Source organism: Harpia harpyja, chromosome 11, assembly GCF_026419915.1.
Source record: "Harpia harpyja isolate bHarHar1 chromosome 11, bHarHar1 primary haplotype, whole genome shotgun sequence".
Lineage (NCBI taxonomy): Eukaryota > Metazoa > Chordata > Aves > Accipitriformes > Accipitridae > Harpia > Harpia harpyja.
In genome coordinates this window covers 954,833-978,615 of record NC_068950.1, presented here as the reverse complement: position 1 = coordinate 978,615, position 23,783 = coordinate 954,833, and the positions used below count along the sequence as shown (strand labels likewise).

The following is a 23,783-nucleotide window of genomic DNA, read 5'->3' as shown; positions in this document are numbered from 1 at the left end:
TGGACAGCCTCATGGAACTCCTTTACACCCGAGCCGGGCACACACAAAGGGGCCAGAGCCCCCCAGCCCTGAGAGCCACCCTGTCCTGCCTGCAGCGCAGCAGCCCCAGTGCTGGCTGCCTGGGGGGGGCTCCAAAGCTGGAGCTCCCCCCTCACGCACCCCTGGCCTGGGCACCCCCAGGGCTGACCCTCTTCATGGGTAGGGCCTGCTGCCGGGGCTCCCCATCCCCGGGCTGCCCTCCCGCACGGCAGGCTGTGGGGTACACCGGTCAGAGCCGGGGGGGGGGGTTCCCCGGGTGAGCCCTGGCCCCTGCGGGGCCCCCTCCCTGCCAGGCCCAGGGCCAAGGCGCCCAGCCCTGCCCAGACCCCCCCTCGTTCTCCCCCCCCCCCCCCACCTCCGCCCCTGTAACGCGGTTCCCAGAAGGCAGGATGGAGGCAGGGTGGCACCGCCTTATCTTCCCAGCAGGGTCTGGGTCAGCCCTGGTTGTCATCGTCCCCAGAACGGCCCGTTCCCAGCACAGGCCGGTGGAGGAAACCGCATTGCAACAGGCGGGCTGGCTCCCGCGCCGGGGAGGGGGCATTCCTGGGCTGCCTGGGGGCTGAGTCACCCCCGGCCACCGCGGCCACGCACACACGCAGAGCAGCGAAACACGCAGGGACGCACGCAACGTGGCCACACGTGTGGGTACGTGCACATGCAGCGACATGCGTGTGCAGATCCATGCAGCACGGCCACAGCCCTGCACACGGGAACACGCACAGCGACGCACGCAGGGACTCACAGACACACACAGAGCACGGCTGTGGCCACGTATGTGGGGACACTCGCATGCAGCAGCGCACATGCCGAGACACAGCACAGCCGTGCACATGTGGACACGTGTGTGGGCACATGCAGGGACACATGCAGCCCTGACCATGCAGGGACCATGTGCACACAGGCATGCACACACACACATACATGCACACACGCACATACATGCACATGGGGGGGGTGCAGGCACATGCCACCCAGCAAATGCTATCGTGCAGCACAGCCAAGGGCTGAGCATCCTCCAGCCGTGACCAGCCCACACGGTAGGGACCCCGAGCAGGCTGTGTGTCCCCAGCTCCCGGGTGCTTCTGGACGACAGGGGGTTGGGGGGGGGCCACCGCGGTCCCCGGGGAGCCGGCTGCGGGGGCGTGCGGCCAAGCGTCGCTTGCTCGCCGGGGCTGCGTCACCCGCGCGCTGACGCATCGCTACCTGTGGGTCCTGCCGCTATATATAGCCCCGCGCACGCCCCATCTGCTCGCTCAGCGCGGCGGCGGGAGGGGGGGGAACACCCGGCTCCGTGCCCCCCGCGCCACCGGCGCCCAGGGGCCAGGTGGCCCCACGCCAGCCCCGAAAATCTCAGCGGTGGCCGGAGGGAGTGCGGCGGTGGTGGCACCGTGCCACCTGGCAGGGCCCCGGCTGGCAGGGCCAGCACGGACGTCACGAGGGCTCCTCGAGGTCCTCGTAAACACAGTGACGCACCGGTGCTGCCCTCCGGCCCCCGTGTCCCTGCCATGCTGCCCGGGGCCATGGTGTGCCGGCCCCGCAGCCCACCACCCCCTGCCCGGTGCCCAGCCGGGACCCCACAGCGCAGGCTGCAGGGTCGGGGTGATGCAGGGAGACATCCCTCAACCACGCTGGTGTCACCGGGGGCATTTAAGCACCGTCCCCTGTGGAACCCTACTGGGGGGGCTGAGCCCATGCCCCCTCCCAAAACACATCCAGCTGGGAGATGCTTTGGGGGGGGGCGTGCCCGTGGCAGGGGAGATTCAGGGTCTTTGCTGCTGGCAAAGGCAGCTGGCAAGGGCAGGCAGCCAGAATGGGACTCCCAGTGTGACCAGTGCCGGTTCCCAGTGCGGCGCCGTGAGGACGGCAGCGGTGGGACGGGCTCCTGCCGCTGCTCCGTCCCCGCTCCGACCCCAGCCCAGCCCCATGGGGGTCCCCGGGGAGCAGGCTGGGCGGCGTGCCCCTGGCTCCGCAGCCCCCGTGATATCACCGCCCAGGCACGCCGGGCTGCGGCCGCGGGCCAGGCTGGGGGGGCCGGGGAGGCCCCGCGACCGTGGGGGCCAAGCAGCGCACGGGGGGGACCCTCTGCACCCCGACCGGGCTGGGAGAGAGATGGGGAACGCGGGGTGGGGGGGCTGGTGTGCGCACACCCCACGACGCGCAACACCCGCGCGTGCACGGCCGCGTTCACACGCGCGTGCACATGCGCCGCTTGCATGCAGGCTGCACGTGTGCACCCTCACAGCCCGGACCAGGGGTGCCGCAGCTCCCTGCTGCAGACGGGGTGCTCAGCCCGCGCCCCGGGGAGACCCCCCCCCGGCCCCCGCCACGTGCCGGCACCACAGCCTGGGCATGCCGGGGCACAGGGGCTGCCCGCCCGCAGCCAAGCTGCAACTGCACGCATGCGCACTGGCTGCAGGCTCTGCGTGCACACGCGTGTGCAAGGGCCCGAGGACACGCGTGGGGCGGAGGGCGGCTTCGGGCAGCGCTGTGGGGGCCGGAGGGGAGCGGTGTGGGGCCGGGACGGGCTGAGGCCGCGGCCGGCCAGGGGGTGGGGTGAGACATTCCTTGCGGCTCTTGTTATTTTATCTGGTTCAAAGTCAGTTCCTGGAATGTTTTTAATTCCAGGATCCGTCCCTGCGCCGGCAGCTCCCGCCCCGGTCATCCCCCCCCTCGCTGCCTCCGCGCCTGCCTGCAGCCCAGCCCCACGGCAGCACCGAGGCCCGGCACGGGGGGGGCTCAACCCTTGGGGGGGGGGGCTCTGCACCCTGCGGCGATGCCCAGGGTGCACCCATGGGTGCCCCAGCCCTGGCGGATGCCCCCAAAGCCGGGTGGCGGGGAGGCCGTCTGCAGCCCCTGCGCAGGGGCCAGGGCTCACCCCCCGCGACGGGACCCCCGCTGCCGGCAGACGCCGTGTTCCCGACTCCTGCCAGGGACACGCTGGCGGCTCATCGCCCACCCGGCGTCTGGCATAGCCGCGCCAGCACCGTCTCTCGCCAGCAGCCACCGTCGGGCGCAGCCGCCGGGTGCCCCGGCGAGCGGCGGGTGGCACCGGGGTTCTGCGGGGCTGGGGCTCCATCCCGAGCAGCGATCAACCCCACACGTCAGCGGGGAAGAAGCATGGCGAGCAGGAGGCGACCGCGGGGGGTCCCAGTGGCGTGGGGGCACGGGGCTGGGCACGCCGAGCAGCCGGGCACACGCTGCCACACTCGGCGGTGGGGTGCATGCGTGCACAGGAGCGTGCGCGTGTTTGCAGGCAGGGGGTTGCATGCATGCGTGCACGAGCTGCGGCGAGGCCAGGCTGCGCTTGCAGGGGTGCGGTGGGTGGGTGTGCAAGGAGCTGATGTGCAGCCCCTATGCGTGCCTGGGCCGGGCGTGTGCCCCGTGCAGCGCCAGGGCCGCGGCTGTGGCCGGCGCTGTGGGTGTGCGCCGGGGCTCACGGGTGTGCCGGGAGGGCCGTGGGAGCCGCCAGGCGCTCGCCCGCCGTGGGTGTTTCCTGGCGCACCCTCCGCTGCGGGGGCTGGGCTGGAGGGCTGGGGGGGTGGGGAGGGCACCCGCTCCAACCCGCCCGCACCCGCTGGCCATGTATGGGGGGGGGGGCCCTAGGGGACCCCAGCCCTATCCTGCCAGCACCCACAGCCACCGCAGCTCAGGTCAGCCCGTCACAGCAGGTCTGCACCGCTGAAGGCAAATATTTGCCGATGGCCCGTGGCCGAGGCCCCGCCGGGGTGTTTGCTGGGTGTTTGCTGTGCTTGCCGTGCCATGGGCTGCACCCTGGGGCCGACCCCGGGGCACTGGGGGGGGAACCCGTCCCCTGCCAGGAGCTGCAGCCATGCACGTCCGAGGCCGGGGCACGGTCACCTCCCCCAGGGCTGAAACACGGCGGGGGGGTGCTGGGAGCATGCGCTCGCTCACATGCGTGCACATCTCTGCGTGCACGACCACAACCCACCGTGCACCCCCCCCAACCCCAGGACCCCCTGTGCACGCAGCCCCATGCGCACCCCTCCACAAACGCCCGCCCGGGCGCAGCCCCCGCCCTGCACAAGCGCACACCCGCCTGCACGGATGCATGCCTGCAGGGTGACACCCATGCTGCCCCCCCCAGCGGGCACCACACCAAAGGCGCGACGCCGGCGCTGGTGGATTGCTCCATACTGGGAGGACTGGGATGAGCGCAGCCTCACCGGCGTGGGCCTGGGCCCGCAGCAGCACCGGGGCAGGGCGGGGGGCCGGGGCGCTGGCCGGGCTGGGGGCAATGAGGAGGAGGAGGAGGCAGGTCGGGGTGCAGATGAAGCGCCCGGATGCCTGGGCTGGGCAGCGAGTGCGGCTCTGCCCGGCCTCGCCCCGCCGCCGGCGACCCCCCCCACTTTATCACCAGCATCTGCCGGCCCCGGGCGCGGTGATGTCACCCTGGTGGCGCGGCACGGTGCGGCACCCCATGTCCCAGCTTGCCTCCCGCCATGCTGCAGACACCTCCTGCGGGTGTCCGCGCCGCGGTGCGCTGTGCCGAGCCGGCCTGTGCCATGCCACGCCGTGCTGTACTGTCCCATCCAATGCTGTGCCATGCTGTGCCGTGCCATGCTGTGCTGTGCCATGCAATGCCGGGCTATGCCAGGCCATGCTGTGCCATGCAATGCCATGCCACGCTTTGGGGCCAGGCCTGTTCCATGCACAGCTTGCACCCCAGGCCACCGACCCTGCAGCACCCACCATCCCCACTGCCCCCCCAGTTTCCCTGGGGCCCCCCAAACCCTGAGCTGAGGCCACGGGATGGGAGCAGACATCAGGACTCCCAAGCTGGGCTGGGGTGGGGGGGTCAGGGTCCCCCGGGACCCTCCCGCAGTATAGCTGTTTGGGAGTGTCCCCCCACGCACAGCTACCCGCATGCGTCCCTCTGCAGACACGCGTGTGCACGCGAGCAGCCGGGCACGAGCGTGCCCACGTGCAAACAGGCGGGTGTGAGCGGGCACACGTGTGCGTGTGTGTCCCACGCGTGCCAGGCCAGGCAGCGATTGCCTTAAAAGGCCTCTGCCGTTTGCTCCCGGCGCGGTGAGCGGCTCCTCTTCCCGTTGCCAAATTTGGCTCGAGCGGTGCGGGCCGGGGGTGTCGGGGGGGGGACGGGACGGCCCGGGGCTCGCTCTACCCGAAATGACGTCAAAGCAGGGCACTGGCAGCGGGACGCCCGGTGCGGCACATGTCACCGCAGGAACCTGAGCCACTTCCTCTCCCGGCCCCGGCTTCCTCCGGCACTCAGCTGCCCCCGGGGGCTTGGGGTCCAGCGAGGCCCCCCCAGCCCCATGGCTGGGTCCCCCAGAGTGTTCCTCCATGGGAAGAGCCACCGGCCCCAGCTGGGTAATCCCGTCCTGTCCGTGGGGTGCTGGGTCCCCCGGGGGGCTCTGGATCATCGCCCCTCCCTGGCACGTCCCTGGGGTGCGGGGACAGGGCTGGACAGGGTCACGGCAGAGGGGACGCAGGCAGCCACTCCTGCCCCCTCCCCAGGTAACAGCCCCACAGCTCAGCCCCCGTTCCCCTGGGGCCGGGCTTCACCCGCCCCCCCCCGGCTGTGCCAGGGAGTTGGGGGTGCCGGTGCCCACCGTGGCTACCGCGTCCCCGCGTCGGGCACAGGAGCGCAGCGCAGGGGGTGCTCCAGCCCACGGCGTCCCCCAGCCGTGGCCACCAACACCCCAAGCCCTGCTGGCCCCCACAGCTTTCCTCCCTGGAACCCCGGGGGCCTCCCCCCCTCAGGAGCCCAGGGAAGCGGGCCCCCGCGGGTGGGATGGTGACGTGTGTCCCCAGGGCCATCCCCACCCCGTCACCTTCCTTGGGGCGGGGGAAAGCCACAGGGAAAACAAACCTACAGCTGCAGGTGGGGAAACTGAGGCACGGCCGTGCCGGGCCCCGGGAACTGAACCGGGGCGTCGGGGCGGCAGCGGGTTCGCGGCCGCCAACTCCTCCGCCCCGGCCCGCGGCCGCCCCGCCGTGACGCAGGAGAGCTGGTGAGGCTGGCGCGGAAGGGAGGGTGCCGGCACGGCTGGTGGAACCGGCCCGGCTCCTCAGGGCAGCGGCAGAGCACGTCGGTGCGGCCGGTGGGATGGGACCGCGTTCACCCGGTCGGGTGAGCACCACGCAGCCCCGCGGGTCGGGGTCCGGCAGCCGGCAAGGGCTGGAAACGTCGGTCCCGGCACGTCTCCGCAGCCGGGTGCCAAGGGCCCCCCAGCCCTGTTCCCCCTTCGCGGGAGGACGGGGCAACTCCATCACCTCTCCGCTGCGCTTTTGGGTTTTCCTCCCTCCTGCAAGGCCAGGTGCGTGCACACTGGCACATGAGCACGCGTGCACAGCTGGGCACACGCGCGTGCACCTCCGCATGGCTGCGAGCACGTCCGCATGGCTGCGTGTGCATGGATGTACACAGCTGCAGGTGTGCACGCATGGATGTGCGGAGCTGTGTATGTGTGTGGCCAGGCGTTTGCACAGGTACAGGGGGTACACGCGTGGCCACGCGTGTGCGTGGGGGTGTGCACACACGGGTGTAGTGCCGAACACACGCAGCACCATGCACGTGCACGGAGGTTAATGACTTTAAGGTGCTGCACCCGGGAGGATGGGGTGCCCAGCTGTCCCCCACCCCAACACTGACAGCAACGGCAGGCACGGTTGCATCCAGACTGCCCAAATTTATTTCAAAAATAAAAAATAAAATATTAAAGACCGAAAGCCTCGCTCTCCCCCCCCGCCCCCCCTCCCCGAAACACACAAAAAAGACTTTTACAGACAAAAAACACATCACATGGGTTCTCTATTTGCACAGATCTCCTGACGAAAAAATCAAAGTCGGACAAGAAAAAGGATTTCTACGGCCTATGCAAGACTATGTCAGTATTGGCTCAGTCGGGTAATTAATGTCTATAAATATTAGCCCCACGGCTTGCGGACAGCCATGACCGAGTACTGGGTTTGTTTATTCATTATTTTTTTAATCTTTTTTTTTTTTCTCTTCTCCTTTTTTAAGTTAAAAAAGAAAAATCCAACCAACCAAGAGGCGGGCGGGAAGGAGTCCAGCGACTCGGAAGTTGGTCTCAGCCATGGAGGGAAGGCGCCATTTCTTTTCCCTCCGAAAACAAAATTAAAACCCACCCCAAAACAAAGCCCCCCCCACTCCCCGGCTGCGGCAGCGGGGCCGGCGGCACCCAGGCACACGCGTGTCCCCCCCAGCCGCCCGGGGGGGGGCCCAGCCCCGCAGCCGAGCAATGCTACATATAGAAGGGAAGGAAAACGAACGGCCCCCAAACCCGGGGGGGCCCCAGCACCTCCGAAAGAGACTTCATCTCCTCCTGCCTGCACCGGGGGGGGGAGGGATGCTGGGGGGCCCAGAGCCCACCCTGCTGCACCCCTCTCTTCACAGCAAAGCAGCAGCTTCGATAGCCCCCAGGGGCCCCCCCAGGTGCCAGGACCCCCACTCCCGGCCAGGGAGGATGTGGGAGGGGGCCAGTGGCTCCTGCCTGCTCCCCCCCATCTCCCCAAACCCTGCCAAGCCGGGTTGGGGGGGTGAGGCCGTCCCAGCCACCTCCCCCCGCTGCCGCCCCCGCTGCCGCCCCCCCCCCCCCAGTGAAACGCTTCCCCTGGCGCGGGCAGGGTCGGCCCCCGAGGCGTCCGGTCGCAGGAGATGGCAAATCTAGAGGAGATCTGGCCCATGACAACAGAAATGACACCACCGCCAGCCGGGGCGGCGGGAGCAGGGCCCCCCCCCCACCCCGGCAGAGTCCGCGGCCCAGGGGGCCCCCCCCCAGGCACGGCTCTATGCTACGACAAACTCCGATTTCATGTCCGCCTTGACCTCCGGCTTCCACACCGAGTCCTCGAAGTCCAGGTCCAGGCTGCCCTCGCTGGAGACGCTGCTGTTGCTGTTGGTCCGGCTGGACTTGCGGTTCGGCAGCCAGTGGTAGGGGGCACGGGCGTCCCGGCGAGCCTTCCGGCGCAGCCGCTTCTGCTGCATCAGCAGCTGCAGCCGCTCCACCTTGCAGCGCGTCGCCCGGTTCTCCGTCTGCCGCAAGCGGTCCCCTGCAACGGCAAAGGGGGGGGGGGGGGCGAGGTCACGGGGGGCTGCCCTTCCCTGCACCCAGCAGGGGGGATGCAGCCCCCCCCAACCCAAGCAGCACCCCACGGCACAGGCACCGGCGCATGGATGCACAGACACCCCCAAAGCAGGGTCCCCGCCAGCCCGCGGGACAGCCGGCACCGGGCTGGTCCCCACCGGGGAGAAGCCCCTTTCTGGGGTGCTAGGCCAAAGGGGGGGGCATTTCCCCGGCAAGGGAGGAGCGGCGCCAGCCCGGTCGCCCCCTCCGCCGCGGCACAGCAGCCGGTGCGGGCCTGGCCCTGCTGCGGCGCGTGGGAGGACGAACAATTGAAGCTCCAGACGTGGGCTCCAGCGCTGGGGAAAGAGGAAAAAAGGGATCCCGCTCCAGAACAAACTTGGCCGGGAGAGCGGCTGCGGTGGGAGAGGGCGGGGGGGCTGGCAGCACCGAACCCCCATCCGCAGCGGCCGGGAGGGGGGTGGGTCTCGGGACACGCAGGGACACAGCAAAGCCACGCAAAGGGGACGGAGCAGCTCTGCTTCCCCCCACGCAGCCACCCCAGGACAGGGACGTGGCTGCAGCACCAGCGCCGAGCACCGCTGCTCCAACAGCCCCAGGTGAACCCAGCGGGTAAAGCCCCGGTCTGGCCCCGAGTCAGAAATGCGTCTCGGACCTGAGGGCACGGTGTGCCCCACCGGTCCCCGCTGCTCCCCTGAGCTGGTCCTGAGGGACGGGGACAGAACCCCCCCATGGCCACCCCAAATGCAGCGGGGCAGCCCTGCTCAGCTGCAGCCCCTGGCACAGCCTCACCGGGACCCCCCCCAAACGCTGTGGATGCTCCAGCATCACCCTTTGGACCGTGACTGGGAATGCACGCCAGAAATGGGGGGGACGGAGCAGAGCACAGGGGGACAACCCCCCTGTAAACCCAAACAAGGCCCCCCCCCAGAGCGAACGGGGGAGAAGGGGTCCTGGCACAGAGCAGAGCCACACAGGTGGCCCTGGCACAAGTGCCACCGGGGTTGGACACCGGTGCGGGGCTGGTGGGAGGTTCGGGGGTGTCTCTCCCCCTCGCTGGGAATTTCACACCGGTACAAAAGTGAGCAAAGGGCCCAAGGGGACCCGGGGGGGCTCAGGCCAAGCGGGGTGAGCCCAGCCAGTGCCTGGAAGGACTTGTTGCACTGTGGGGGGGGGGGGGCAGGTTTCCCCCACCAACGCACCCGGCCGAGAGGCGCAGGTGGCCCCGGGAAGCCCCGGGATAGGGTCGGCCGCGTCAGCGTGCCGGGGCCCCAACCACGTCACCGAGGGCTGGGAGCCAGCACGGAGCCACCCCCGGCGGGGGCCCGGACCCCCCCCTCGGCCGGGAGAGAAGGAAGAGAAAACCCAGAGGGGAAGGCGAGCCCCCCACCCTGGCTGGCACTGGCAGTTTCACTTCTTTTCTCTAAGCAAATCGCAGGGGGGGGGGGGGGGGGGCTGGGGCAGGTGCCTCTGGGTGCCTTCTGGCCTCGGGGTACGCAGGTGTGCACCCCGCAACCGCCTGGGGGGACTGCGGGAGCCAGGTCTGCCCCCCCCCCCCCCGCCAAACCCACCTTCGCCCCCAGCAAAGGTAGTGGGTTTGCAAACAGGGAGGTGGGCGAGGAGCCAGAGTCTTGGTGTGTGTCTGTCCCGTCGTCCCCCCCCCCCCAAACCTCTGCCCACGCAGCAGGGACAGGCCCAGAGCTCCCGGGGGAGCGGGGACAGAGCTGGGCACACCGCAGCCGCCTGCCCCCGGCCATGCACTGCCAGCACCCCCCCGCACCCCCCCAGCCTCAGCGGGCCCCTCTGTCTCTGCAGGGTTTTGCGGCTGACCGGAGCAGGGCAGGGGTGGGGGGGACCTCCCCCAGGTCCCCGGGGTGCTGGCTGTCACCCACCCCTGCAGGGTCAGGCAGGAGCCAACTTTTCCCCCACTGCAGAGACCCTGCAAACCCGCAGGGCCACCACCCTGACTGACAGCTGTCAATCATTCAGCCCACTCCCAGCCAGGGGGAAGACGGGGGCTCTGCCACAGCCCCTTCCCATGGGCCCCAGCCCCATCCTGCCTGCCAGCCCCCTGCCTGCTCCCTCTGCTGCAGGCAGGAGCAGGGCAGAGCCCTGGGGTGCCTGTGCCTGCCCCAGCGTGCTCAGCTGTGCAAGGAGAAGCAAGTGGCTGGTCATTACAGGGAAAAAAATTATATTAAAACCAAAGGCTTAAGTGACTCCAGCATCGGGCTCCACGGGAGCCATCGCGGGGAGCGATCCTGTGCAAAAGGGGGGGTCAGCTCTAGCTCGGGGGGCTGCCGGGGCTCCCCAGCCCCTCTCTGCCTATCCTGGCCACGAACACCTACAGACCCAGGGGCGAAGTGACGGACCAAGAACGCCGAACAGAGGTGCCAAACCCGAACCCCGGCAAGCTCCCACCACAGAGCCCCAGCACCGGGCACCGCCACAGCATTCGGGCGGCACGGCTGGCCGAGGCAACCCGGGCACGCAGCAGATGCCAGGTGCCGGCAGCGGCCCCCTCCCGCGCGAGACGCAGAGGCAGCCGGGCTTACCGCTGGGCTTGCACATCCGGATCTGGCTTTGGCACTGGACGACGGGGTGCAGGGGGGGGGAGGCCGTGGCCGCTGGCAGTGGCTCTGAGGTAGTTTTGGTGGCGAGGTCCGGGGAGGCGGGGGGCGAGGAGGAGGAGGAGGAGGAGAACTGCGTCTGGCAGCGGAGCTGCGTCAGGGACTGGGGCATGCCCTGGTAGTGTCGCGTGGCGCTGAGGAGGTCGTTCAGGATCTGCAGGATGGTGCCGATGTCCCGCCGCGGCCGCCCGCTGCTGTCCTGGCAGTTGGGGTGCAAAGTGCCTGGGGGGGGGGGGGGGGGGGGGGGGGAGAGGCAAGTGTGAGATAGCAGCTCCCCCAGACCCACATACCCCACATCCCCCCCCCCAGCCCCTTCACCGCAGCCCTCAGGGAGGTTCAGCATCACGTACCGGAGAAGGTCCCTGAGAAGACCCCAGGCGCGTGGTTGACGAAGCTCTCGATGACCGCACCGGGTTTGCGGGATCGGGCCGTGGGGGCAGGACTGCTGCCGGGGGAGCTGCTGCTGCGGGTGCCGCAGTCCACCTGGGTGGGTGGGAGAGAGACGGGATCAGCCTCTGGGCAGGGGACCCAGGCGTGATGGGGCACCCCCCCCCCCCCCCCAGCCCTGCTCCAGCCCTTTTGCCCCCCACAAATGGCTGGGTCAGGCCAGGAGACCCCCGTGACAGCCCCAGGCAGGGAGCAGGGTCCAGCAGGCACCACCAGCCCCAGTTTTACTGGGACACAAGGGACTAGGGCTGTCCCACCCCTCTGTGCATTGGTGTCCCTGGCCCTGGGGGTCCTGGCAGTCACTCCCCCCTACCCCGAGCCAGCTGCACTGCGCAAGGGAGAAAGGGAAGCGGCAGCAGAGAGGGCTGGCAGGCAGCTCCTGCCCAGCTGCGGAGACAGGCAGGGTCTGAAGACGAGCACAGTAAGAGCCTGGATTACAGCCTGTCCCCGAGCCCCTCCCGGGACCTGGGGGCACTTGCAAAGCAGGCAAGGAAACACCCTTGTTCCACACGTGGGGAAACTGAGGCAGGGAAGGGCACCGCCGCAGCAGGGCTAGGAATCGCACGGCTTTAACTCCCCTCGCTCCCAGACCCGACTCACCTCTGAGCAGGAGGAGACCACGCTGCTGTTCACCGTCTGCGTGCTGGCCCCGTGCGACCGGAACATCCCAGCAGTGACGGGAGCGGGGTGGGGGGCATTACAGTACATGGGGGGTGCCGGCGCGGAGGGCGCAGGGCTGGGGGGCCGGGTTCTGCTGGCACGCGGGCACCACAGGGATGCGGGCAAAGCCGGAGCCGGCGCTGCCATGCAGCGTCCGGCAGTGGGGGCTGGCGGTGGCACCAGCTTCGCCCCGGCTGGCGATGACGTGCCGGTGCTGGAGCTGCCCGCTGCTCTGCTGAGCCGCCAGCTGGAGCTGCACGAACATCATATGGTCGCCCACGCGCAGGGCCAGGGTCAGCGGGGGACCGTCCCGACAAGAAGTCGTTGACCTGGGGAGAGAAGGACCCCGGTCAGCCCCGGCACGCAGCAAGCCCACCGCGTGGAGTCCCCCCGATGCCAAACAGGGGGACAGCTGTTGCCGCCGCAGGTCTCACCAGGGCCGGACAGCCATCGGGATGGGTCATTAGGGCAGCAAAGGGGTGACCCCGTCCCCGCAGCCCTTCCCCAGGCCCTCGGCCGCGCCAGCCCGGCAGCAGGCAAGCCCGGCCATCGTCCCCGCGTGACCCCAGCCCGGTGCCAGCTCCATCAGCTGACAGCGCCGGGGGGGGGTTATTTTTCTCCCTCCTGCCCTTCCCGCCCTTTATCACCCAGCACGAAGCGGCCGTGCCATGCCCGCCCGCCCTCCCTCCCCGGCGGTGAACCCGCCGCAGCCAGGGTGCTCCCGCCAGCGCCCGGCGGGCAGGGACAGGCAGGGGCCGCAGCCGGGGCTGCCGTATAACTGCACACCCACCCCCGGGGCCAGCCCAGTGCCAGCACGGAGGGGGTGCGGGGGGGGCTGCCCCCCTCCACCAGCACAGGGAGCAAACTCCCTTGGCGGGAGGATGGGGAGGGGGCACGTGAGGACATGCCGGGTCCCTGCCATGCCCCCTGCCATGACTTGGGGCCATCAGGTAGGAAAGGGCAGCCCACCTCCCCCCTCCTTCCCTCTCCAAACACAGCCTGGGAGGGGGGGGACAGGCCCGGCGGAGCGGCTGCATGGGCAGGATTTGCCCCTGCCCACCCCGGAGGCCTCCGTCGCAGGCAGGTGATGGAGCAGCTGCAGTGCGGAGACAAGAGCAGGGGCCTGACCCTGCCCAGGTTGGGGCTGTGGAGGGGAGGGGGGGGCCCCCCACTCACCAACACCTGCTGCCCCCCCCCCCCCCCCAGCACACCACTCAGCCCCCCCAGGATGCATAAATCACTCGACATCTGTGCCAGGGAACAGGGGAGCCCCCCCCAGCTCCACCGAGCATCCCCCCACGTTCCTGGGGGGGGGGGGCCTGGGGCAGCCGTGAGCCCCCCCCACCATAATGCTCCCCCCATGCCTTTGCGTGTGGTGCCGGGAGTGGGGGGGGGGTTTGTGCCTCTCGCCCCCGCCAGCCCTGCCGGCTGAAGGGCGCGGGCTCACGCACAGGCAGGGCTGTGGGCAGGACACCGGGTCACAGCTAATGGGGATGACGCCACCACCGCCCCCCCCCCAGCCGAGCTATTCTAGGGCACAGCAAGGACTGGCTTTCCCAGCCCGTCACGTGCAGCACCGTGCACGGCTCCCGGCAGACGTCACCCACCCACACCCCCACCGGCACCTTCGGGGCGCAGCCGTCGCCCGCGGCAGGACGAGGCGAGGGGTCCCGAGCGGACCCGCAGAGCTGCGTTCCCCCATCACCCCCACCCCCTTCCCAGCCAAGGGCCAGCACCTCTGCAGAGCACGGCCCCCCCCCCCCCCTCGGGCCCCCCCCCGCAGCCCCATCCCGGCTCCCCCGCGCCCCGTTCCAGCGGAGGCCGGTTCTGAGAAGCCGTGGGAAAAGCAGCTTTAAAAATACCAGCAGCAAAGCCCCGAGCATGTCAGGCGGAGGCTGCAGAGGAAGAGGTGGGCGTGAAGGAGACACTGCAGCTCTGGACACGGAGGTTACGGGGCGAGGGGGCGGGAGAGGACGGCGGGCGTGCGCACGGGCATGTATGCGCACACGCGTGTGCATGCACATAGCACCTGGCCACAGAAAAGCGTCACCCCAGCCCCCGTCCTGCCCCACGGCTCAGACTCTGCCTCGGTTCCCCTGCCCGCAGCAGCCGGGGACGGACACGTCCCCGGCCGGCAGCTCCGTCCCCCCCCGCGAACACGGCACCTCATCCCAACCGCTCGGTCACAACCACCCCAGCTCCAGCCGCAACAGCCTCTCCGGCATCACCGGCGCAGCCGTCACGACTCCTGCACAGATCCCCGCCGCGGGCAGCAGTGCCAGGGCAGGCAGCAGCAGGCAGCAGCTGCCCACGGCCCCCGCACGGCTGCTGGACCACCCCAGCCCCGCTGCTGCTCTCGGAGCCAGCGTAGGTGGGACGTTTCCCACAGGGCAAACACAGGGACCCCACGGACCCCTCAAACCAGGTCGGCACGCCGCTCTCCCAGTCGGGGTGCAAAGACCGTGCTTGGGGAAGGGGACCGGCCCGCTCCTGTCGCCCAGCGGAGCCCAGCCCCATGCCCAGGGTGGGCAGGGCAGTTCCCATTCTTCCCCCCACTGAGATCCTGAGTGGGGAGCGGGGTCTTTTCGCAGCCTTCCCGGCCCCATCCCACATGGCGGGGGGGAAGCGGCCGGGGCAGGAGCACCCACACCGGCCCCTGCCACCGTCCTCCACCAAGGCTGGCATCCCGGCTGCCCTCGCTCTGTATCCAGGTCTGCCGGGGGGAGCCCCACACACCTCCCCGGGGCCCCCTGACGTCAGCCGGCACCCGAGACCGCCTCCCCGCTCCATCTGACTCACACCTGCCTGCGTCCTGCCTGACCCCTCGCCAGCGTTGGGAGAAACCAGAGCACCCCAAACCCACGCCAAGCCCATGCTGCTGGGCGCTTCCCAGCAGCACTAAAAAAAAAAACATAACTCCTTCCTCCCCAGGCGTGGGGGTCCCACGGCCTCCACGCCTCGGTCCCCTGCACACACCCCACACCCCCCCAGGCAGCCAGGGGCTCGGCCGCAGCGCTGAGCCGGCTCGGTCCCTGCGGTGCCCCAGGCAGGGCGGCCGGCCCGGCGGGAGCGCAGCTCCGGGGCTCCCAGCACCCGCCCCCACGCCGCTGCCAACCCCCCCGGCGAAACCAGGCCGCTCCAATGCAAACACGTCCCACCCAGCCGCCTGCTTGGCCGCCCACGGCCGGCCGGGGAGGACCCCATCCCTCCCAGCCAGCTCTGCCGCAGGGGCCGGGACAGCCCCGCTGAGGGGTCCGGGGCCACCGGGCCCCCCCAAATCCCCCGTGCCCATGGGTCCCCCGGGACCCTGCCAAGCCCCGGGAGGGGATCCGGCCGCACCGTGCCGGGCTCGGGGCCCGCAGGGATGGGGCAAGTGTCTCCCGGCTGCTTCTCAGAAACGCCGATGACTCAGAGAACGCCGCATTCCCGCCTCGCTCCAACGCCTGGCCCCGCGTCACCCCGGCCCCCAGCCCCAGACACCCCCGGCCCCCCCCCACCCCCCCGGGCTGGCAGAGAGCGGGAGCTGCCCCCAGCCAGCCCCTGCCCCGAGTGGGGCGGGAAGCACCCCCACAAAAACGCAGGCAAACTGTCCTGCTTCGGTTCCTGGCAGATCTGGAGGGGAAAGGCAAGCCTGGACCGAGGACAGGGAGGGGGGGAAGCAGGAAATGCCCCCCCAGACCCTGCAGGCTCCCAACACGCTCTCCAGCCGGGCGCAGCTGCGGCCGACAGCTGGGTCCCACCGCCCAGACGCTCACGCCGCTGCCCGTGGGTTTTTCCATGCCAAGGAGGGCAGAGGGCCAGAGCCCCTCGGCCACATTCCTCCGGCCGCGGCCCCCGCGGCCCCGGTAGAGCCAGGGCTGGCCGGGCAGACCGCGTCCCCGTCCCCGCGTCTTTCGTCGTCGTCCCCCCCCGCGCTCTGCAATCAGGCAGAGGGAACCGGGGGGAAGGAAGAGCAGAGGCTGCAGGATCGAATGCCAGCTGCCCGCTCGGGTGCCGCCGTGCCGGGGCCGTGGGCACGGCTCCCTGGAAAGCGGGGGCAGCCGCCGATGGCGCCCGGCGGAAGGAAGCGCAGCGAGCCCTTCCAGGAAGACCCCGTGCCGCTCGGCCGGGGCGAAAGCGTCACCTCCTGCCTGGCAGCCGCTTCCCCAAAGGCACCTGGGCGGGGAGGGGGCGGCAGCACCCCGGCCCCCCCCCCTCGCCGCCCCCAGAGGAAGTCTGCGCAGCTCTCCCTTGCGCTGCCGCTGCCGGAGGATGCGTGACGCAGGCAGAGCCGAGCAAAGCATGAATGAGAGGAGTGGTTTCCTGCCCCCCCACACACACCCCTCCGCCCCCCAGGTGCTGGCGGTTCCTCCTGCACAGCCCCGGCTTCCTGAATCACCGACCCGGGAGGAACCTGCAGCGGGCAGGGAGGCACGGAGCCGCTTCCCGCAGCCAGCGTTGCCTGCCCGCCGCGGCACGCCTGGGCTGTGGGCCCCCAGCCCGCCTGGCAGAGCCTGGAGGGGAAAACCGGGCGGCACAGTTGCAGCCGCCGGCCCCGGTGGGCCACCAGACCGTAGCCCACACGCCTCTCCTCCGCCTCTGCCGTGCTTGGCCGGGAAGGATCGCGGCCGCCTGCCCGATGGGAGCCGTGCTGGGCATTACAGGCCCCCTCAGATGCAGGGGGTACCCCAAGCCCCCCTGCTCCGGGCAGCTCCGTGGGTTCCCTGGCCCTGCTGCTCCCCAGTACATCCCACCTCGCCGCCCACCCCGGTGGGGAGCTGCACAGCCCCACCAGAAAGGGCTGCAGCCCTGAGGCCGGGATGTGCACCAGGACCCCCCGGGTTGGGCCGCCAGAACCAGCCCCCTCCCACAGCTCTGCAGCCCAGCTGGGATGGGCAGCACCCTGTGAGCAAACCGGGCTCCACAGGGACCCTGGCAGGGGAAGGCAGCGGCAGGAGCCAGCCTCTGGCACGGGACTCCTGCTCCAAGCTCACCCCCTTGGCCCACACAGGGTTAAACCAGCTGCTGAAAGTCAAGGTCACCCCGGGCAGCCAAGGGCACCGCGGGTCAGCAAAGGTCCCCAAAGGTCCCCACGCGCAGGGCAGCCCTGGCCCTTGCCACATCCCCATGGGGGGCACGGCCATGCCCCCGCTGAGCCCCCCTGGCCAGCCCCAGGCGAGCTGCAGAACAGCACAGGGCTCGGCCCCCTTCTCCAAATTCAGGGAGGCAGGTTAAAAAAAAAAAAAAAAAAAAAGAGAAAAAAAAGAAAAAAACCCCACCCTTTAAAAAAAATAAGCTGCAGCATTGGCCAGAAAGGAAGGAAAGAGTTTAACAGCAATAATAAAGAGACTGAAAACAAAGAAGCCAGGGCCTGCGCGGCTGGGGGTAAATTCCACCTTCGCGGCAGGCAGCCGGCGGCTGCGCGCGCACCGCGGCGGCTCACCCAGCCCTGGGAACGCTTCCTCCCAGCGCGCCGCAGGCGGAGGACCCCCCCGCCCATGACACCTCCCGCGCTGGAGGCCGCCCAGCCAGCCACCAAGAAACTTCACAGTTATTCTAAACACGGCCCCCACCAGCGCCACCCCCCACGCCCCCTCCTCGGCACCCGGCGCCCCAGCCCAAGGCCACCAAGCAGGCACACGGAGAGCGCCAGAACACCCAGGCATGGCCAATTCCCCCCCTAGCCCCCCCCAAGGACGGCTCCAAGGAAAGGGGGAAGAGTCCTCTGGGCAACTGGGAGGAGAAGCCGGGCCCTGCAGCCCCACAAGCCCCCAGCGTGGCCCAGTGGCCCCCCGGCCCCCCTCGACGCCCGCCACCGGCCGCAGGGGAGGCAGGCAGCCCTGCCTCCATACCACGGGGTGGGCGGCTGCGGTGGGGGGGGGGCTGCAGCCCTGCACCCCCCGGGCAGGGCCCTGGGCCGCCCGGCTCCGCCGCCGACCTGCTGCGTGACCTTGAGTGAGTCACTTCACCTCCCAGCGCCTCTGCCCTCCCCAGCTCCCGGCTTGTTTGGGCTGCGAGCGCTGCAGCGTGGGACCTCCCTGCGCTCGGTGCTGCACAGGATGACGGTGCCCGCCCCGGGCACCACCCTCAGCGCTCCCAACCCCTTCTGAAGGTGAAACCTCAACGAGGCACTAAACACCAAAGTCTTTTGGGAGGGGAAGAGGAGTCGGGTCGCAGCAGTCCCTTCCCCCCCCCCCCACCACCCCACAGAGTCTCCTTTGTCTCTATCGGTGCCCCGGCAACAAGCCTCTCACCTGAGTTTCAGTTAAGCTTTCCAGAGCTTGCATCACCGACTGTTCTGGCCTGGATGCCTGGGACTGGGGAAAAAAAAAAAAAAAAAAAAGAAAAAGAAAAAAAGGAGGAGGGGGGGGATTAACATTACAAATGCAGAGAAGGAGGGGGCGTCTGTGCGGCAGGAGGGGAGGGATGACATGTCACTTCCACTATTTCTACACAAGCCCTGAGAAAGCAGTGAAATATTAAACCTGCTGCCGTGCCCAGCCCAGCGCTGCCTCCTCAGTGAGGGCTGGGGCAGCGGAGCCGCAGGGCTGCCAGCACATCCTCGCCCGGGGCTTTAATAATAGATGGGGACGAGTGGGAGGGAGGGAGCAGCAGAAAAAGGCCGCTTACCATCAAGCCGGCCTCCACGGTGGGCACCAGCGTCAGCTTGCTTCCTTCCACGACCCCCAGGTCCTGCAGTTTTCCAGAACTGAGTCGGCTGTGGGGGGAGAGGAGACAGATGCCAAAAGCGAGGTCAGCACAGCCTCGGCAGGCCCCGGCCACACGCACCGACGGACGGGGGGGACACATGAGGGGGGGGATACCAGCTGCAAGTCTGGCTGCTCCCAGGGGCCCGAGCCCCCTCAAGCACCCCCAGCCCAAGTGTTTCCAACACCTGACAGGCAGGAGGGGGACCCACCATCCTGCTGCTCAGTTGCCTCTTCCCCATCTGCCCCCTGTGCCCCGGGGGGGGGGGCCGCAAAGGGTGGCAGGGTACCCCCGCTCTGTGCACGGTGCAAACGGGGCCATGGGGTGCTGCAGCCATCGGTCACGCCAGCGCTGCCAGGGTGAGGGAGCCAGCGAGGAGCCGGTCAGGGGCTGGGGGGGGGTCGTGGGGCTTCGTGGCACAGGAAACCTGCCCACGGGGAGGGTGTGTGGGAGAGAAGCTGGGACCAGCGTGGGGCAGGGAAGGCGCCACGGGGGGACGTGTCCCCCCCCCCGGACCCATAGCTGCCGGCAGACATACACGGTGTCCCATTGCCCCCACCACGGGCGAGACTCTCCAAGTTCCTGCAGGCCGGGGCCGAGCACAGCACGGGGCAGCCCGGCCCCGCTCGGGGGGGGGTGGTGGTGGGTGCGCAGCCCCCCCCCGGGCCGGGCCTTTGGCAGACAAAGGACCACCCCCCCACCCCCCTCAGCCGCCCCCAGCCCTCCCAGCGCTGGGGGCTCGGGGGGGGGGGGGGGCCGGGCCGCGCCGCCGCCGAAGTTGAGCCCAGAACAAAGGGCAGGGCCCCCGCGGGGCACGGCCGGGACCCGCCGCCCACAAAGGAGCCCCGGCAAGGGCCGAGCGAGGGGGCGGCGGCCGCGCTCCGGTCCCCGGCACGGCCCGGAGCCCCCCCCCCCTCCTCCCTCCGCCCCGGCTCGCCCCCGCCCGCGGCCCCCCGGGCTGCTCCCCCCCCGGCTCTGCCCGCCCCGACCCGCGGAGGAATGGGGCCAGGCAGGGGGAAGGGGGGCGGGAGCCTTTGTGCGGTGCCGAGCCCGGTGCGAGGGGGCCGCCCCCGCGCCCAGCCCCGCTGCCGGGGCGGGGGGGGGGGGGGATGGGGACTCCGGCGGACCCCCCCTCCCCGAGCCCTACCTCTCTTTGTGCAGCAGAGCCAGCCGCTCCTTGGGCACCTTGAGCCGCTGGGACAGCCGCCGCTTCAGCCCCTCCACCGTCTCCTCGGCGGGCACGGAGAGCTCATAGCGGGTCCCGGTGGTGGTGTTGATGTAGAGGTTCATGGGGGGCTCGTTCGGGACCACCTCGCAGGCGGGAGCCCCGCGGCTGCAGCTCCTGGCGCCGGGCTGCGGGTCCATCCGCCGACCTGCTGGGGGGGGAGCGGCGGTCGGTGCCGGGGGGCGACGCAGGAACGCGGAAGGGGGGGGGCGGGGAGCGGACAAAGGAGGGAGCGGGGCCCGCTCCGCCGCACGCCCCGGCGGTACCCACGGGAACTCCGGCTCCGCTTCGAGTCCTCCGCGCGGGGTCCGGGAGGAGCCCGGGGCGAGGGAGGCGGGTGGGGGGAGACACCGACCGGGGCGGCGATTCCCCGGGCCGGGCTGGCACCGGCCGGGCCCTCCGCGGCCCAGGCAAAATAAATAAAATATTTAAAAAAAAAATTTAAAAAAAAAATCTCCCGTTCTCCTCCCGCTCCGCCGGCTGCTGGCGGGACCGCGGGGCGAGGGGAGGCGGCGCTGGCTGCCTGCGGGAGGGGGGGGGGGGGGCGGTGGAAGCGGCGCTGCCTGCCTGCCCTGCCTGCTGCCTGCCTGCTGCCTGCCGCCTCCTTTCTTTCTCCTCTCCGCCGCTCTCTCTTTCTGTGCGGGGTTTCTGGGGGCGGGGTGCGGGCCCGGAGGCCACGGCGAGGGGCGGGGAGGCGCGGAGGACGCTTCGCTCCCCCCTTTCTTTGGGGCCGGACCCGCCGAACCGGCAGCCGCCGCCGCGCTCTGCCGTGGAAGCGCCGACCGGGGGGGGCAAGGGGGGGGAGAGGCGGAGGGGAGGGGGAGTTACAATGTAGCAACGTCCCGCGGGCGGGGCCTCGCCCTCATTCACTCCGGCTCCTCCGGCGGTCGTAGCCAATGGAAGCGCGCCGAGCGCCCAGACATCCGCGGCGGTAGCCAATAGGAACCGGGCGCAGGGTCCCCACGTGGCCCGGTGGGAGGGCGGCCCGGCCGGATTCCTCCCGCCCACGCGGCCCGCGCGGCCCCGCCCCCTCCACCGCCCCCCGCGCGCCCTCGCGCCGCGCCTGGGAGCCATTCATAATCCCGGGCCGCACAACAAAGGGGCCCCGGGGCAGCGGCGGGGGGCTCCGGGCCCGGGCCCGGCCGGCAGCGCCGAGCACCCGGCGGGGCGCGGGGCCGCTCCTGTCCGGGGAGCCGCCGGGGCCGGGGTTGGGGTGTAAGGCCCGGGGGAGGAGGGTCGGGTGCCGCGGAGGGGTGAACGCGGGACGCGGCGGCCCGGAGCGCTGCGGCGGGGGCGGTGAGCGGCCCCCGCACCGGAGGAGGCCGCGGCGGGAGGGGACTGCCCGCGGGGCCGGGCGGGAGCCGGAGCTCCTGGAGCCGAGTGACGCGGGGACACCGAGGCGGAAAGGGCGGGGGGGTGGTTGGGGGGGTGGAGGACACGCACAGTCACCCGCGCCCGGTCACACCCGCCCGGTCACACGCGTCCGCCCGGTGACCCTCCCGGTGACGCCGTTACAGCTACGGGGAACTGCCCGGACGCGGGGTTGAGACCCCCCCCCCCGCGCCCCCTCCCAGCACGCTCCTGCTCCTGCCGCCCGCCTCGCCCGCAAAATTCCCCAGCGGGGACCCCCGACCCAGCGGCCCCGGCCCGGGGGGGCAATGGAACGGACACCCGGCAGCCCCGGGGCCGCGGCCCGGCACCCTCGCCAGGGGGGCCCGGGGGGGGGGGGGCTATGAGTCAGCAAAGCGCGGGCGCCCTCTGCCGGTCCCGCCGCGCCTCCTGCGCCCGGGGGGAGCCGCGGGGGGGGGGGGGGGGGGGGGGTCGGGGAGCCCTCACCGAGACACCGGGGAGCCCGGCCGCGGTGCGCCCCGGGACCGCCGCCGGTACGAATCGAACCGGCCGGGCAGGCCCCCACCCCACCCCGGGACGCCGGGGCTGGGGGCGAGGGGCCGCTCTTCGGGACGCGGTGGGAGCTGAGCGGGGTGCCCCCCCCGCCCGGAGGCCGCGCTCGGGGTCCCCGGCAGCTGGAGCGAGGGGAGTCCGTGCCCTGAAGGCTGGGAAAGCCCCGAGTGTCCGGGGACACGGAGGGTCCTGACGGGTGGGAAGCGCTCCCGGACCCCGCGACTGGGTGGGCTCTGCCTTGTGTCCCCCTCGGGAAACCGCCGGGCCCGGGGAAGCGGGACCACCCCGCCCGTTCCGGAGCCGCTCCGGGAACAGCGAGCGAGCGCAGTCCCGGCCCGCGTGTCCCACCCCCCCGCCCCGTCCCAGCCCGGCCCGGGGCCCCCCGCCGGCCCGAACCCCCCGCCGCCAGCCCCGGCCCCACTCACCGAGCCCGGAGCGCTGCCCCCGCGGTTCCCCGGCGCGGCTGGAGCTCCGCTGCCTCCGGCGGCAGGAAGGGAGAAAGAGACCCCCAGAAACTTCCCCGGCGGGGGGTTGGGGAGGGGGGGGAGTCGCGGTGCTGTGCGGTGCCGTGCCCCCTCCCGAGCGCTGGAGCCGGTCCGAGCGCAGCCCTGACGCGGAGCTGCCGGGGAGGTGCCCCAAGTTTTATCCCGCACCGCCCGGGGTGGAGCCTGGCGGGGGCAGGGACCGGCCTGGCCCCGGCCCCGGCCTCGGCCTCAGCGGGGCCCGCAGGTGACGCGGCCGCACCTGCTCCTGGGGGGGTGTCCCGGCCCTTGCGCCCCCCGGTCCCGGTCTCTGCCCCGGGGGGTCCCGGCCCCTGCCCCCCCCACCCCCGCCCCGGGTCCTCCTCCCGGGGTCCCGGCTCGGAGTCCCCCTGCTCCCGGTCTCGGCCCCTCCTGGGGGGTCTCGGGCCACTCCCGGTATCCCGGCTCTGCCCCCTCCGGGGGTCCCGGTCTCGGCTCTGTCCCCGCTGCTCAGAAGCGCTCGGCGCTGCACACGGGGCCGCTGCATCCCGCGGGCGGGCAGGGCAGGCAGGGCAGGCAGGGCAGGGGGGACCCGCCCCCCGCGGGCGGTGGGGAGGGGACAATCCGGACACTTCTCCCCGTCCCGGTGCCCCGTCACCGGGGTCAAAGTCAGCCCGTGCGCAGGGAACCGATGGGCTGAGCTCTCCTGGGAAGCCGAGCTTCAAAGCAGCTCCTGGTGGAGACTCTCTGATGTCTAATAGTGAGGTTGGGCCATCCCTCCCCCAGGGATTCCCTCTGCCCAACCGCCTACTTCACAGCCAGGATGAGGATTCAACCCCACAGAATTTTTTGGAGCAGAGGAGAAGCGGGCTGTTGTATCACTGGTGCTGGGGGGTGATGCCCCGGTGCCCTGGAGCGGAAGCCACAGGCCAGTTTCCACCTGGGACAGGGTCCGTGGGGCCAGTGGCCACCCCGGCCTGCCGCAGGGAGGGTGCTGCGGAGATGCTGCTTGACCTCAGGCTGACTCCACCGGATCTCTCCCTCGCAGACAATGTCCTGGCACACCGAGAGACAAAGCAGCTGGAGGGGGATCTGGCGGCCAGTCTGCAGGGAGGAAGGGGCCGCGCATCCCCGACCCACGGGGCAGCAGCGAAGGGGGCCCGGGGGGAGTCGGGGGAGCTCTCTGTAGCCCCGAAACCCTGCCGCTGTTTTCCTTCCCGAATGGCCTCCCCTGGGGTTGGCGGAGATCGCTGCGGAGCCGCGCTGGGGTGGGAGCGAGGCCCCTCCATGCGCAAGCAGCAGACCCGGGCTGGGAGGGAGCCTTTGTGGCGCAGCCCGTGGCCCCCCGCCTGCCCCGGCCCCCTCCAGGCTCTCAGGGGGGAGATGAGCTCAGGCAGCTCCGGCTCCGGCTCCTGCCATTGTTGTCCCTGGGAGAGGGGCCGGGGCAGGGACGTGCCATTGTTCTCCCCGGGAGCTGCGGGGCCCCGGGCCTGCGAAGCCGCCCCTCCGGGGGCCACGTCCCCAACTTGCTGTGTTTGGCCCTGCCACGTTTCGGGCTTGTGCACCGGGAGGAGCTGCGGTGGGGAATGAGGCGTCAGCCCAGAGCCACCTCCTCGGGGAGCAGGGCCCGGCTGCCAGCCCCCCG

General features: G+C 71.0%; 1 protein-coding gene across 1 annotated transcript; it reads right to left on the bottom strand.

The window, feature by feature from the left end:
* Window positions 1–7,620: 7,620 nt before the first annotated feature.
* On the bottom strand, window positions 7,621–22,358 carry MIDN (midnolin). Its single transcript, XM_052801971.1, is given in 10 exon segments — window positions 7,621–8,097; window positions 10,682–10,978; window positions 11,107–11,239; window positions 11,804–11,944; window positions 11,946–12,164; window positions 12,166–12,192; window positions 18,097–18,159; window positions 18,473–18,560; window positions 19,698–19,923; window positions 22,103–22,358. Coding segments are annotated over 9 exon segments (1,449 nt in total). The 5' UTR covers window positions 19,916–19,923; window positions 22,103–22,358; the 3' UTR covers window positions 7,621–7,834.
* Between the last annotated feature and the right edge of the window lie 1,425 nt (window positions 22,359–23,783).